This window comes from Antechinus flavipes, chromosome 2, assembly GCF_016432865.1.
Source record: "Antechinus flavipes isolate AdamAnt ecotype Samford, QLD, Australia chromosome 2, AdamAnt_v2, whole genome shotgun sequence".
Taxonomy (NCBI): domain Eukaryota; kingdom Metazoa; phylum Chordata; class Mammalia; order Dasyuromorphia; family Dasyuridae; genus Antechinus; species Antechinus flavipes.
In genome coordinates this window covers 214,407,910-214,425,175 of record NC_067399.1, presented here as the reverse complement: position 1 = coordinate 214,425,175, position 17,266 = coordinate 214,407,910, and the positions used below count along the sequence as shown (strand labels likewise).

Genomic DNA, 17,266 nt, shown 5'->3' with positions numbered 1-17,266 from the left:
ATTCCAGAACAGTAAACAGTGCTTGTGGTCAATCACAGCTCAGAGCACAACCAGGAAAGCAGTGACCACACCTCTCTTTAGATCATATCACCTTGGAAGAGCCAAAAATCTGCTGAACCTCAGAGTTAGCTCTAAAGACAGCAGGAGAAATGGCCTAAATCTTGGACACTGGTTTCTCCATTCTGGGAGCAAAGCCCAACCAAAACATAAAATAAGTCAAGAAATAAGTTAGAAAAATAAGCAAACAAAGAAAACTCATATCCTAGAACCAGAGGGTAAAATAGAAACTGAAAGATCTACAAATCATCTCTTGAAGAAGATCTCAAAATGAAAATTCTCAGGAATATTATAGACCAACTGCAGAATTCTCAGGTCAGAGAAAATATTGCAAGCGGCAAAAAAGAAACAATTCAAGTATTATGGATAGTCAGGATAACACAAGATTTAGCATTTTTTACATTAAGGGGGTTTACATACAAGAAAGAGAGCTTGAAACGTGATATTTTAAGAATCAAAGGACCTAGAATTATAACCAAGAATAACCTACTCAGCAAAAGGGAGTTTAATCCTTCAGAAGGAAAAAAAAAGGACATTCAGTGACATAAGAGAACTTTCAAGATTTCTGATGAAAAGACTATAGTTGAATAGAAAAAAAATGACTTTGAAATACAAGACTCAAGAGTTGCAGGAAAACAGGAAAGAAAAATCATAAGGGATTCAGTAGGATAAGATATTTACATTCCTACATGGGAAAATGACACTTAAAACTCCTAAGAACTTTTATCATTGTTAGAACAGTTTAAGGAGTATAAACAGACAGAAGGCATGGTTCTAAGTTGACTATGAGGGGTTGATTTTTAAAAAATGTTTTTAAAGTTCCTTTTTGAGTTTTTCCACAAGTTCTTTCCCTTTCCTTTGGGATTTTGTCCAGAAATGTTTTGACATTGTTCACCTCTTCTGAATTTCATGTTTTCATGTGTTTTCATCTTCTCTATCACCATAATAGTCCTCCTACAGACACACAACACACACTCTCTCCCTTTTCTTTTCTTTTCAATTTGAGCTCTTTTCCCTGGGTGGAAGGAATACTTCCTTTAGCTTCTTGTGCCAGTGGTAACCACTTGCTGTTTACTTGGTGCCACCTTGATATGTCCCTGAGACTCACAGGGAACCCTGGTGTTTGGTGTCTGGTGTCTCGGGGGTGGGGAGAGGAAATGAGACTGGACACTTTAAGAGTCTGGCAGCCTACCTGGTGCTGAATTCAAATTCAACTGTAGCTGGTATCTGGCTTGTGCTGAGCCCCAAATTGGGTGTTTCTGTGTTTCCCTGAGACTACATTGAAGCATGTGGTGTTCTGGTCTCTGGAAGGTGTGTAATTGCCTGAGACTATGCCAGAGCACATAGTGATTTCCCAGAGCTATCATCTGCAAGCTCCTATGGTTTTGCCAAAGCACACATGTGTATGCATAGAAGGGTACTGGTGTTGGTGTTCACCTGCTCTACCATATCTGGGGCTCAGCATCTCCTGCTGATTTGTTGAAGTTGAGTGTGCTGCTGACTCACTGGGAAGCTTCCTGTCTTGGAGTTCATCTCCCTGCTCCCTTCTTATCTGAGTTAGAGGGATCCCTCATGTTTCCTAGGCTGTCCGCTTCTTGGTTCCACTACATTAGGACCTGTCTTGGGCAGGTATATTTTATAGTTGCCTAGAAGTAAACATGGGAGGATTATAGCAATTCATTTATTCTTCCATCTTGGCTCCCAGAACTACTATCATGAAGAGGCAGTTTTCAGACAAAGTAATCAAAGCTATCTCTAGACATAAAAACATGTTTTAAATCATTATTTATTAGAGAAATGCAAACTAAAACAACTCTGATCTACCACCCTACACTTATCATATTGGCTAATATACAGAAAAAGAAAATGACATGTTGGAGAGGATGTGAGAAAATTAAAACACTACTGAACTTTTGGTGAAGTTTTATACTGATTTAACCATTCTGGAAGGCAATTTGGAACTATGTCCAAAGGGCTATAAAATTATGCATATTCTTTTACAAAGCAATACCATTATTAGGTATGCATCTCAAGAGATTAAGAAAAAAAAAGGAAAAGGACTATGTGTGCAAAAATATTTATAGCAGCTCTTTTAATGTTGTCAAAGAATTGGAAATTGAGGGGATGTTCATCAATTAGGGAATAGTTGAACAAGTTGTTGTACATGATTATGATGGAATACACTATTGTGCTATAAGAAATGATGAGCAGGATGTCCCCCCCCCCAAAAAAAAAAAAAACAAAACTGGTAAGAATTAGATGAACTGATACAAAGTGAAGTGAGTAGAGAACCAGAATGTTGTAACAGCAATATTGTATGATAAAATTCCAAAGGACTTATAATAAAAAATGCTATCTCCTTCCAGAGAAAGAATGTTGAAGCCTCAATGCGTAACAAAACATACTTTTAAAACTTTATTTCTTTTTGGGAGTGATAGTCTAGGGGGCTCTGTGTTTTCTTTTACAACATAACTAATATGAAAATGTTTTCTGTAACTGTATATATATAATATTTATCAAATTGCTTGCTTATAGCAGGGGAGGATAGAGAGAATTTGGAGTTCAAAAATTTTTAAAAGGGAATGTTAAACACCAAAATATAAAAATCTTTAAAAAGACATTTAGAACTGATCGTGAGCAGAACCAGGAGAACATCGTACACAGCAACAATAAGAAAGTGTGACGATTAACCATGACAGATTTAGTTGTTCTCCACAATAGAAGATTCCAAAAAGACTTATGGAACATGCCAACCACAACCTGAGAAAGAACTATATAGACTGACTGTGGATTGAAGCATACTTTTTTCCTTTCTTGTGGTTTTCTTCCCTCTTCCCCTACCTCCCCCCCACAATATGACAAATATGAAAATGTTTAAAAGCACTAAACATGTATAACCTATATAGCATTATTTGTTGTCTTGGGAAGGGAGAGAGAGAAAAAAAAATTTGGACTCAAAATCTTACAAAAGTGAATGTTAAAAATTATCTTTTTAATGTAATAGGAAAAACCAAAATACTCTTAAAATGGGGGGGAGGGGGAAGGACATTTACATTTACAGAAGGAAATTGTTTTCATTATGCAATTTCTGAAATAGAGACAAGTACAGATTTAAAAGGGAGCCTAAAATGAAGATATATGGTAAATAAGGAATGTAGGCTTTAATTGGGATGATTCAGTGATGATAAATCCTTATATAAGCACATGGTTATTTATCAAATGATAAGGTTTGTTTTTGTTTTTTAACCAAAGGCTGATACTTAAAAGAAAAAGCACTGGTTACCAAGAAAACTGATAGCTGATGTTAAGCAACAAACATTTAAGCTACTTCTTTAAGTGTTTCAGACATGAGAAATTCTTTTTTTTTAAATTTCCAAGCTATTTAAAAGGCTTTTTAAAAAAAATAACTAAGTTATTTCAGAAGATTTAAAGTAGATTTACAAGTAATTTTTTCCCATCTGTATAATTTCCTACCTGATCTACTATCTCTCTCAATGTTCAAATTCTAAGACAAGATTCTCTTGCCTAATTACTCAATTAATGCTTTAGAAGTTACTCAAAAACTCTGAATGTTAAGTATATGCATTATCAATTCTGTTGTAATTTGGTTTTACTAAGGAGAATGTTTTCATTGAGATCCAGTAGTTCTCAAATGTTATCACCAAATTAAATTCAATGGTTATTAATAAGTGGGGTTTAAGATCTTAATATTATTGATTTTTTTCTAACTAATGTTTTCATCACTTGTGAGTAGGTCAAAAAATTGATAAATAGAGAGGAGTGAGTGTTGGGAAAACCCTCATGACAATTCTGCGTATTTCAGACTGAAATCTATTTTTATCGATTATCATGATGTATAAATGAAACTAGTTCCTAATAATTCTGGAATCTAAAAGCTGAAAATGGAAATAACATATATTGAGTACTGGGTACATATTAACTTTAACAAACCTTTTTATGAAATTTAAGACTTTTGATATGCAAAATTTACCTTTTGCTTTCCTGTTCTTTGTCATGCTAAGGACTTCTACACTCTGGTACAATGAATTATGATTTCATTTGCTGATTCCATGTTTTCTCATTCATTACAGTATCAAAAATTACCAAATATTCTACTTTTCTGTTTAAAGAGGGAAGGAATTAAATTCAAACAGCAATTTTGAATGAATTCTTACGAATATTCTCAGGGAAAAGATTTACAGTATAGGAACAGAGTGAGGGGAAACTAATTCCCTTATTCCCTTAAAAGTCACATATAATTCAGTTAACTGTTGATGTTTGATATCTTAATTTCTCTTTTTCCTTAAAAACATATTAATTAATATCTAAAGTATGTAATACTTATAGATTTATTTTTATTTGTAAGAAATCTTAGTTAAAAAAACCTTATTGGGTATGATCTAACTTGGAGCCAATCTTAGCCTTGTCTTGTTTTTATGAATTTAAGGATTAAAAATTTTATTGGAATTGATACTGTGGTTTTAAACAAATATGATTTTATTTTTTAAAACAAAGGAAATAATTGGAGTGGTAAGATTAAGAAACTAAGAGTTGATAAAAAATGGAAGTTAGGTGTATAGAAGGGGAATGTAAAAATAATTTTTTAATAGTTTCAGTGAAAGAGAAGCCAAAGAACTATTATTTGGGGGCAAAAATGAGGGAAGATTTTTTTCTGGTTTTAACAGATAACACAAAAAATTAAATGTCAATATAATGACTCCCATTAAAGTAGAAATGCATATGATTAAAAAACCATAAATAATGAATCATATAATAACTAGAAAAGTAGGTCTTGGAAACATACTGTCTAATACCTTTCATTTTACATAAGGAATATAGATTTATCAATACTTCAAAAGATCCATGCTTTCATCACCAACACAGATCAAAGCCCCAAAAAAGAGTTTGATAAGCTGCCCATCAGTAAATAAATAAACAAATAAATAAACTAACCAACTATCTGGTGGCCAGACTTCTTTGGTGAGTCTCTCCTAATTCTGTTAGGTTGATCTTTTGACAAAAACAGTCTTTTGTAGGGTTTATAATGAATTTTTCTGATCATTAAGACTCATGATATCTTATACTCTGCTGAGACAGTCTTCAAAGACCCAGGGCCATTTCTATGTTATAATAAAGACACAAAATATGGTTTTAATGAAAGGTTTTGAATATAAAACATAAAAAAAAAACCCTCTAGGCTTCTGAATCAAGTGGGGAGTCATTTTTGTTTGGTGGTAGAGTGAAAAAAAAAACCTGTCATTTCATTTAGATAGGAAATTCCTTAATATGAACACTTTTTAAATCTTAGAGTTAACCGATTTGTTCAGGATACATAGTATGTGTCAGAACCTATTTATTTCAAGGGTAACCTCTCCATCCATTATGGTATATCTTAGTTCCTTTTTTATAAGTTGCTCTTTTGACATTGAATATAAAATAATATGCAAGAAAATATAATATAAACATCTGGGTCTCCAAATCTATAACGGACAGGATTTTAAAATGCAAACTAAATTTTAGAACATAAAAGACAGGATTCAAAGCCACAAAATCATGATGCAGCAGTTTATGAAGCAAAGAATTCTAGAGTAAAAACAAGTCCGATTTCTTCTGGTCACACCCTGGCCTTTTGGAAGTACACTTGAAAGTTAAGCATTCATGCCACAACCTGCAAATAGTTCTAGCTTCTCCACCTATGGAGACACTTCTTAGGTGCTCTTTAAGGGAAGCTACCTGTACAACCTTAGAACCTCAGGCAGAAGCTCTAACAAATCATAAGAGCAAGCAATTTTTATTTTTGGCACTGTCAGAAGCTTTTCTTTACTTTAATTAAAAACTGGTTGATCAAGTTCTTAACTATTATTGAAAACAATTGTTTCAGTAGGCAAGTAGCACCAAATATTATCTCCCACGTTTTCCAAGTATGATTATGGAAATTTAATTCAACAACCCTTTTTACACATCTAGAACTTTAAAGTTCATAGAATCACAGGCTTTATAATTGGGAAGAACCTTAAAGATCATCTAATCTCATTTTACAGATTTGCTTTGGTAAAATGATTTGCCCAAAGCCACATAGGCAGGCACAGGATTAAAACCCAAGTCTTTTAAACTAAAAAAAAATCTAGTACTCTTTCCACTAATTTTACAATGTTTACAAAGGAGAATAATCAATTTACAGTATACAAAAGAGAATGCCCTCAACTTTTTTAGAGTTGCCAATTCAAACACTATTCCTATTATTTTTGATGAAGAAGCTGAGGTTCAACGAAGTTAAATGATGGGCTCATGATTACACAACTTGGTCTTGTCAATTGTACTTTACCTACAGCCTCCAGACGTCTGAAGATGCTATGGTTTCAGGGCTCTATGTACTATATCATGCAGCCTCAATGGCGTAAGTATTTATTTAATATGTAAAACATATTATCCTAAGCAAAGAAAAAGGTAGTTCAGTTTTTGCCTTCAAGGCCTGACAATAAAACCTATTCCCCACACCTTTTCTTTTCTAATCCAAAAAGATAAAGAACACTTTATACTTTCCAAAGATAAAGTAGGTCGTTGAATCATATCTGGAGGGAGATTTTAAAGTGTAGTATTTAAGCCTTTCAGGAATTTTGTTTTAAATATTGTCTTTTTGATTCATACCATAAGTATTTAAGTATGTTATTAAATTATTTTAGAAGAAAAAAACTTTAAAAGCATAGGGGTAAAACTTCCTTCTCATAAACAAAATTCTGTCCCCCTGTAACAAACAGGAGTTTTCTTCATTATAAGCTTTCATATTAGCTTCAATCCACCTCAATACCCTGTTACCTTTTAAAAAGTTCTTGATGCTGCTTAGATTTAAATCTAAACAAATGCAAATTGAAAATGGCTTTTACAATGTTGCCACGGCAATCAATACTTCACAATTAGTATTCTAGTCAAGTTGGATTGTAAACTTCCTACCTTATAATACAATTCTTAGACAAAATACGTGAGCTTTATGTCTGATTTCTTTGTACCCAAAATTAAGTTAATAAAATTACCTCCCTTCTCCACTAGTAGAAAACCAAACCAAACAAAAAAAACATGTATAACTACAACACAAACTATAATTGTACTTCCATTAAAGTTCTCTTCACTATGTGGAGATAACCAAGTTCCCTCAAAGAACAGCACAAAATGTATCAACAACTACTAGCATTTACACAGCACTTTACAAATATCTCACTTTATCATCACACAACAATGAAAGATAGATGCTAATATTATCCCTATTTTACAGTAGAGTGAACTGAAGCTGAAAGAAGTTTTAAGGGTCACACAGCCAGTAATATCTGAAGTCATATCTGAACTTATCATCCTGATGCAAGACCCAGTGTCTATCTAAAGTTTAAGTTCAGAAAAGCTCATCAGGCTGATCACTACATTTTATTTTGTTTTGGCCAAGCAAATCACTAATACTAAGATATTAAATGAATACTCACATAACAATAGTTTTTTTTTTTTTAAAGTTCTTGAGTATAAATAATACAACATACAACAGAACTCAAAATTAGGAGAGATTATTTAGTGGGGATAGAGACAACAACAAAAGAATAGGATATACAAATTCCCAGTATTATGAATGGTAAACCATAGGGGAAAAAGAGGCACCTGTTAAAGTTAAGATATTTTAGGGCATATCAAATATCACACTGTAGCGCTTACAAGTCACCATTAGTTAAAGTACCCAGAACAAAGGGATTGATTCATCAGTGCTGTATTTCTAATATAGACAGCATCACTTGAATGGTATTGCAAAAATATTGTTAGAATAGTACCTACCCTTATCTATAAAGAAAGCGACCAGTAAGGGGTAGTAGGCAGTCAACAGCAGAAGCAACGCTGAGTGATTTCATTCTTCTTTCAGCCAATAATAGGGGATATCATGGTATTTGGGCAGCAAGGATAAGTGAGGAAACAAGATTCTAAGGCAACATAAGAAAGATCTCTGATCTTTAAGTCAAACATTCCTCATATTTGCTTTGTGTATAAGGGGAAAGGAGGGCTAAAGTCACTATTTCCTCCCAGAGAATTGCAAGATCTCCAAAGAAGTCTGTTAATGACTAATCCTACAATGAAGCAGAATGCTATGCTATGATCTCACCCAATAATTTTATCTCAGTATGTTCAACAAGGAAACGAATAGAAAAGAGTTAGCTTTCCTTTGGGAATTTTAAAATATAAAGATGAATAAATACTATAATTAATTATTCACCCATTCTCCTCAAAATTAATTTGTTTCTGGTCACTTATCCCATTATTATCCTGAATGCAAAGACTCAAAATCAAGTAAATAAAAGAAAAAAGTCTATTAACTTATGTGAATTAAATTTACTTACCATTTTGAAAATTAAAATTCATAAAATTTTAAAACATGTATTTAATTCATCTGAGATAGTAAGCCTATTACATGTTAGCCTCAGTCACACTTTAAAATTAAAAATAATTATATCATTTTAAAAAACCCTGAAAAAAAAAAAACAGCATTGTTTAACATATTTTTTGTAATTTCTTTACTATCTCACTTAATAGAAGACAACTGGATTTTTATATCTGTTTCTGTATTCACTATATTGTGATGTTGTTTTCATTGAAATATATTTAGAAAGTTTCACACATTAATGTTAGGAAAGAAAGGGATGGCTTAATAGACAAATAATGGTTTTGGGGACCCCCCCAGGATGCCTCAGACCCCACTTTAAGAATTGCTAATGTTGATTAATTGGGAGGATATGGGAAGGCTTCCCAGGTTATACATGATCTAAGTCTGGAGAAAAGAATACGGATTCGGGGGCTAACAGAGTCCTCAGTCCCCACATATACTTTTTCATAAACTTTATTAACTTTAAGATGATATTTTAATTAGGCTCTGCCTCTTTGCTGTCCTATTTAAAGCACCTAATTTAAACTTCAGACTTTTAAAAAAATTATTTCACTGGGGGAGAAGTCCATGAATTCTTATACCATTGTATACACATCATTCTGCATTTATATAGTACTTTTATATTACTGTCAAAATAGGCTTGCCTCCCCACTGTTTAGACAATAAGAAAACTTGAGACATATTAGTTACATGATCTTTAATAAAACCAAACCAGTAAAAGTTGGGATAAAGTCAGTGTTTGGCCCAAAAAAAGTCCCTCAATAAGTATTTATTGTCTGGGAGTTCAGAGACCTAGATTTCTTGATGATGCTCTTTCCACTAAAAGATAATACTTTTATACCAAAAATGCTAATATCCATGAGTCACACCCAATCTGATCAGTTTTGAACAAATAGTTTTTACAAACCCCTCTCAGATTATAGGTTTGGCCTATAGCTGCTGAACCCTCTCCTAAAACAACATCTTCCTAAGTTCCCTTCAACTGCAATATAATGACTGCAACACGACAAAGTTTGTGAATATGCAAAAATCCACAAATATTAAAAAACTATCTCTACTCTGAAATAAGCTAAGGCAAATTAAATAATTTATTTTAAATTTAAAATGATTAGCTTACATGAGTCATTTTCATGTAGTTTTCCTAGAAGCACAGATTCCGGACTGTCATATTTCTGAAGTACACTTTAGGACCAAAAAAACAAAACAAAAACACCCTCCTTTTTTTCAGAAGTAGTTTCTGGACTCAAGTTAAAATATGTAACTACAAGTTATAACTATTAAAGATCATTTCAACCACTGAAAAAGCAATGATACATTCTGAAACATTTGAACAAAAAAAAAAATTGAACTAGGTTTCATGCTGAAATAAAAAAGGTTCATCTATATCCAGAGAAAGAATGGATTCTGAAAGTAGATCAAAGCATACTATTTTCACTTCATACTATTTTTTTTCATGATTTTTTTCCATTTGCGGTTTTTTCTTTCACAACTATCACTAATTTGGAAACATGTTTTACATAATTGCACATATATAATCTGTATCAAATTGTTTACTCTTTTAGAGAGGATGAAAAGGGAGAAAATTTGGGAACTCAAAATTGTGTAAAAAATGTTAAAATTTTTAAATTTGTTTTAATAGGGGCAAACAGATGATGCAGTGGATAGCAGTGCATAGAACACTGGGCCTGGAGTCAGTAGGACCTGAATTTAAATCTGACCTCAGATACTTTACAGTTACTAGCTAGCAGTATGACCCTGGATACATCCCCCTTAATCTCAACTACCCAAAAAGAGGTGGGGGGAAGGGATTGCCTTTATATATAATTGGAAAAAAGTAAAAAAGAAAGGAAGAAAAGAAGGAAACTGAGTCATAAAAAAAAAATCACAAAATAACTTTCGTGATACTAATTAATTGGAAGCCAAAATTAAATTTAGGAGACCCCAAGCGATAAATGACAAATTCTATGTTATAAAGAAACCTATTCTAGACAACTGTTTCCAGAAATAACTTCAACAGAATCATCTATGGACCAAATATTATTTCAATGGTAAAATGCGCTTGTTAGTATTAATGACAGTCAACATTTAGATAGTGCTTTAAGATTTGCAAAATACAATGAATAATAAGACTTTAGGCTATAAACCAGTTTAGCAGCATTAAATACTTTGTATTTATATCAAGATACTTTTAAAAAAAAAAACAGCTATTTGATAAGTTACTGAAGGTAACTCAAACAGATTGGGCAAAAGAAAAACTTTAAATGTTAAACTATAACATAAGTACTAGAAACAGCAAAAGATATGGAGCAGTGAGAAAATGGTGATCATCAGAAATGAAATGGACCTTAATTACAGAATTTGAGAATTGGAAAAAATCTCACAAAACATCTAGTCAGCTCAAACAACACAGAATGAATCCCTACTGTTACCTATCCCTTAAGATCTCCAAAAGGAGATTAAATTCAGCCTTTGCACTTTTGAAAAGTTCTGTTAGGAAGTTGCTCCTGATACGATGCTTAAGTTGACCTCTTTGCAACTTTCACCCAATTCAGTATTCCATTTAATAATAAAACCTAACATTTATATAGCATTTTTTTATAAAAGTTATTTATAAGTGTTATTTGATTCTTACAAAAACCTTGAGGTAGGTGTTTGCCCAGGGTCACACATAAGACAAGATTTGAACACAAGTCTTCCTCACTACAGGTCTAGCACCCTATTCACTATAACACTAGATGCCTCTAGATTGCTGAGATATTTCTATATCCTAACTCTATCAGCTGAAAATTTGATGAACATAACATCATGCCTTTATTCAATGAATTGATCCAACTGATAAAAATGCTAAACAACACAAATCCCCATGGCACTCTTTTGATAAACTTCTGCCAGGCTGAACTACTTAAAGTCAAGCCATTCAACCAGTTCTGAATTCATCAGATTATATTTCTACAAGAGCCACATCTATATCTCTCCATCTTTCTTAGAAATACAAAAGATTATCAAAATTTTTGCTAAATTTATATATAACTATCCACAATATTGCCTTCAATTTACTAGTTTTAGCAAACCTGTCTCAAAAATAAATGAGGTTACTCTGACATGTGCATGACAATAACATGCTGAATCTTTGTAATTGCTATTTCCCTTAAGAATTTATCATTCTTCATCCTTCCTTCCTCCCCTCCCCGCCCAGGCAGTTGGGATAAAGTGACTTGCTCAGGGTCACACAACTAGGAAGTGTTAAGTGTCTGAGGCCTATTTTGAACTCAGGATTTCCTGACTTCAGGGCTGGTGCTCTATCCACTATGCCATCTAGCTGCTCCTCACTTATCTAATGATTTATTCTGAAATTTCCCCAAGGATCTAAGTCAAGTTCCCTAGCCAAATTTGCAGGACCTCTTCAAAAAAAAAAAAAAAATGTGTGTGTGTATATATATATATATACATACACACACACACACACACACACACACACATATACATATATATATATCAAGCTGTTTGTTTTTCCCCAATATTCCCATGATCTTTCAATGATCACAACTGGTTCACCTAATCATACTGCTCTTCAGAAACTGAAAGTATATAGTTCAACTAGTGTGAGTGACCTGAATTTCTCAATTAGTTGGTTATCCACCTTGTAGATGAGAGAAAGAAAGTGGGGCAAAGACAAACCCATTCAGTTTCACAGCTTCAACTGCCACACCACTATAAAGATTTACAATCCTAGCCCTTACTTCTGAGATTTAAATCTATATACCCCTCCAACAACCCAGTGTCAATGAATTCTATGTGCAGACACACAGATACATATATGTATACTATGTATGTATTTTCAATATAATTGGTTTCCTTTGTAATCCAATATAGCTTATTTTATGCTCTTAAAAATTCTGAAAAGAGATCCATAGGCTTTAGCCTATGTTAAAGGGGTCCATGACACAGAAAAAAGATAAAGAATCTCCAAACCAAGTTAAACTTTCCCCTTAATGTTGACTATTCTTTAACTTCCCTGTTTTTTGCCTGTGGCACCACAGTCCTCTCAATCTTGGTTAACCTCAGGGTTATCTTTGATCTCTGTTCCCAAATTCAGTTTGCCAAGGTTGGTCAAGCCCAGTTAATTTTACTTTGACTATCTCAAAAATTCATAGTCTTCTTGTTATTTCCATACATTCAAATCACTGTAGGTCCTTCTTCTTACTCCAATCCATCACTTATCTTTCACAAAAATCTTTTCATGGAGAAAACTGTTTTTATTACTATTTTGGTCAGTTCCTTTGACTGTAGAAGTTCAAATTCCTTTGTATATCATTCAAGGCACTCTACCTGGTTCACCATATGATTCATCCAAATCAAACCACTTTCTGCTATCTTGTCTTTGTTCATCTCATTTAGTACTATTTCTCACCCTCCTAATACACTTAAGGTATTACTTGTCCCATTTGTATTTTATGCCCCAAATATATTGTACAAGCTCCAGGACTGCATGCATATGTGAAATATATAAACTTTCATTTATTTTCTCCACACCTAGAACAGTGCTGTGCATACAGAAGGTGCTAAATATTCACTGATAAAAGGATGAATTTAGGACAAGAAGGAACTCCTTTACTGTAGTCACACATATTGGTTTTAAATTCTCTTGATCCATTCTATTCTCTCCAGTTTAATCTTGGCATCATTCTCCTTGATAGAGAAAAACGGACAAAATAGAAGTCAAGGCCTCATTCTGGCTACAATGACTCAGTAAAGCACTCTTCTGATCTGATGGAAAAGGAAAAATGTCTTATATCATAAGGAAAGATAAAGTACTACAAGAAAATGTTGATATAATAATAACAGGTAACATTTATATAATAATGCTTATTATGCATCAGGTACTGTGTACTATACTGAGTGTTTTACAATTATCTTACTTGATCCTCACAACAACTCTGGGAGATAGATCCTATTACATCCTTATTTTACAGATAAAGAAACTGAAGTAAACAGATTAAATGACTTGCCCAGGGTCACTGATATTTGAACACAGGCCTTCCTGACTACAGACCAGTGGTTTATGTGATGTAACCAAGATGCCCCATTTTCACCATTCTAAGCTTCACTAATGTTCCTATTTATGAAGGTTTTAAAAAGCATCCTGGTAAGACCACTTGGAGTGAGATCAGAGGACCAAAGTTTGAATCAGGATTCTGCAATTTCCTATGTAACCCTGAGTAAATCACTTACCTCTTTGGGCGTCAGTTTCTTCACCTACACTATGTTGGGGCTGTACCAATTGATCCCTGAGGTTCCTTCCAGCTCTGTGACCCTGTGCTATCTTTAAGGTACCTTCCAACTTTAGATTTATGATCCTAAATTGTCATGTACAGGAGTTTAGCCTACAGCACCATTAATCAGTTCCACTATACACATTAGATATACTGACATGTACAGAAAATTTTATAAAGCAGTGCTATTGAATATAACTATGTTGCTTTTATCAGTAAGAAGTGTGAATCGTTTGAAATACTTAAGAAAATTAGTCGAAATGTAAAGTTAACATGTTTATAGATCTGAGACAAGACATAACAATCCTAATTCAAAAAAGAAAAAAAAAAAACTACAGCTATATCAAGTTCCAGAACATGAATAATACTAAGTATATGGCATTTGGCATTTGTTTTAAAGAGCTTAAAAAGTTCTTCCTTTTTAAGAATAAGATAGTTTCTTAGAACCATAGGAATGTTCAAGAAGTTTTAAAAAGTACCTGATTAAAATAGTTCTTTAAGTATAGTTTGGAATTATATTATTTGAAAAAAATATTCTAAGAATATTTCTACCATTGAGACAAAGTTTTATTATGGATCTAAAAGTTATAATATTATGTGGGTTTAAAACAAACAAAACCCAACTATTAACTGAAAGCTACTAATTACGACAGCATCATGAGAATTGAAAGAACCCTGGTTTTGGAATCAGAGAATGAGTTTGAATCCAGACTGCAATTCTTGTCCTGTTTTGGCTCTTAGTGAATTTCACCTCTATAAAATAAGACTCTGGATCAGATGACATTTAAAATCCCTTCTGCCTCTAAATTAATAATCCCATGAATACAGATAATTTAATCAAGAAGTTGTTCAACAGATTGGAAAACAAATCTTATAGGGGAGCAATACTCCACCCCAACTAGAGAGACTACTTTGCTACATTGTAAGTTTCTTTAAGTACAAAGAAAGAACAAAGTAATATAGGCACCTAAGAAGTTGTGTCAAAGTACTGCCAGACCACATTTACTTCTTTCTAGCTTTCAACCACTTAGTGAAGGGCAACAATAATGCATCTAAAATACAGATGTTAATAGCTTAATATCAGGGAATAACATATCAAGTTAAATGGGTCTTAATAATGCAAATCTGAAATGTGTATCTCAGGCTTCTTAACGATCTTCAGGAAGCTTTTGTATCAGCAAAATCAAGTCTCCTAACAATCAAGGTCGAACACAATCTATCATTGCCTACCTTTCTAATCCTGTGTCATGCTTTTTACCTATCCTTGACTTACAAACTCTACTCAAGTAAAACAGTTAGATGAAGTTCCAATAAGTTAATTCCAATAAGTTAATGTTAGTCACATACGTTGGTTCCAGTTAACATAAAAACCCTCTAGTTGAAAGATCATAAAAATAACATAGCTATAGTGGCATGACAGTGCAATAAGGACAGGACACAATTTTACTTTCCTGCTTTGTCATTAGAAAATAAAAATTTCCATCTATTAACCAATATTTAATTGACTTATTAGATAATTTCTTTTCCTAAATGCTGCTTTTAGTATTTTAGTTTGTCCAAACTAAGACAGGAAAGTTAATGTAAGAAAAGAACAGAGGGGAGATGGCGGTATAAGCTTGTATAAACAGTTACATCTATCTTTAATTAACCAGTTTTGTTGCGCTAGTAAATCAGGTTAAGCTTTGTTTTTAAGATAAAGTTTTAAGTTATTCAATCACCAGTATATAATGGCTCCAGGAGCCTGTAATTGTATGCAGAAATAAATATTTCCTACTTTATTATCTCTTAATTCTAGGACGTCTCCATGAGACAAACGCTAGAAAATCTAGTATTTCAAAAAGGGGATAGGAAGAAAAGCATCGCTGGGGCCAACTGCTTATCTACACCTACAATAACAAACTACACAGAAGAGCCCAAAGGTGCAATTCCTCCGACCAAGTCCCGAGGAAGTAGTTAGTATGTGGATTCTAAGTCGGGGACCCCGCCCTGCCCTCCCTTTCCCCGCCCAGAGAGCCAGGGTTGGAAGGGGGGGCAACTCCACGCAAGTGGTCCCCGAGGCCGAGAAGGGGTAGTCGGAGAGGTGTAGAGAACGTACTGTCCCAGGGCAACTTTCAAGAAAGCAGCTTAGGTCTGGGGCAATTCATCACCGGGACTGTCTCGGCCCCCCCGGGGCAGCGCCCCACCCAGGCCCCGGCCCAGCTGGAGGACCAGAGGAGAGGCTCGGAGGGATGGTGGCGGGCTCACCGGATGTAGGGCGAGGCGGCCGCCAGGATGTTCTTCTGCACCGGGATCTCTTCACCCTCCAGCACCAGGTGCGCGTCACAGAAACGGGCCTCCTCTCGGAACGAGCTCAGAGCGCGGAGAAGCCGGGTAGCATGCTGAGGGTCTGACACGGCGCTGCTCTCCGCCATCCTGCAATCCGCGCTGCCTGTCCCTTCTCTCTACCCCTTCTCTTGGGGGCCGCCGCCGCCGCCGCCGCCACCTCAGTGTCCCCACAACGCGTACTGCACCGGCGCTCTGGCCGTCACTCTGGGCGCGCGCTCCTTCGTTCCTTGGCTCACGGATAGGAAAACAACGGAAGGAGCGCGAGGCAAACTAGGCAGCACCTAGGCTGCGCCATTAGCGAAGCGTTGGGGAGGTTCGATGGGGGGGCGGCCCCCCTCAGCCTTTTTTAACGGATCCAAGAGTAGGGCGTCATCATTATGCGACTGCCCCGCCTTCCGCGTGCGCCCAACAGCGTATCACAGACTTCCTCCTAAACTCCTCCCCTTTCCCTGTAGAGTGGAGACTAAGCGGGGTATCCCGAACTACTATTAGGAGCGAGCGAAACGGCAGGGAGTGGTTGTGTCCATCCAAGTCCTTCACTACGAGAAGAGGGGGCGGAGCTCGGACAGGTCTATCTTCGCGAAAGTGGGGAGGCGGCCGTCCAACTCACTTTGAGAGGTGGGCGGAGCTTGGTCCTGACCACCTCATTCTCAGGAGGGGGTGTTTCAGTCTTGCTCACTTTGCACCGCGGAGGGAGGAGCTTGGGCTTGAACCTCCTGAGAGCTCTGGACGTCTCTCCTGGCACTGGAGAGGCTGCTTCTCCTTCGTGGGAACGAACGGGGCTGAGGGTGGACGCGGGCGAGGAGTTCGATAGAAGGGGCACTTCGCTTTAGAAGAACCAGCCTATTTTATTAGAGATAGGAATGCGCCCCTCCCATCTCCCTCGTAGGAGACGGAGCTCGGGCCCCATTCACATGTGTAGGGGCGGATGTCAGTATTTGCCCCACCTCCTCCCCCAATATTGAAACTGGCTTCTTGCTCTCCTCCCGAGGCTTGTAGGAAGAGCCTGGTGCCGGCTGCTGTTGGGCTGTGGGAGCACAGGGCAACCTCTCTGAGATGGTCGCGGTTGTTTGGTTGAGGACTGATCTAGTGACGAAGGCATGGTTGTCCAGTTAAGCCCTTGACCAAGTGACCGAGGCGAAAACCAACGCAATGGGTGGGTGTGGTCCTCCTTGGGCCGGCTGCGGGAGGGAGAGAG

At 35.7% G+C, this 17,266-nt stretch overlaps 1 protein-coding gene across 1 annotated transcript in view; it reads right to left on the bottom strand.

The window, feature by feature from the left end:
* The window catches only part of GAN (gigaxonin), a 64,664-nt gene extending 47,526 nt beyond the window's left edge, over window positions 1-17,138 (bottom strand). The window contains exon 1 of the mRNA XM_051976174.1: window positions 15,988-17,138. Within this exon, the coding sequence (XP_051832134.1) occupies window positions 15,988-16,154 (167 nt within the window). The 5' untranslated portion in view covers window positions 16,155-17,138. The remainder of the gene's footprint in view (window positions 1-15,987) is intronic.
* Between the last annotated feature and the right edge of the window lie 128 nt (window positions 17,139-17,266).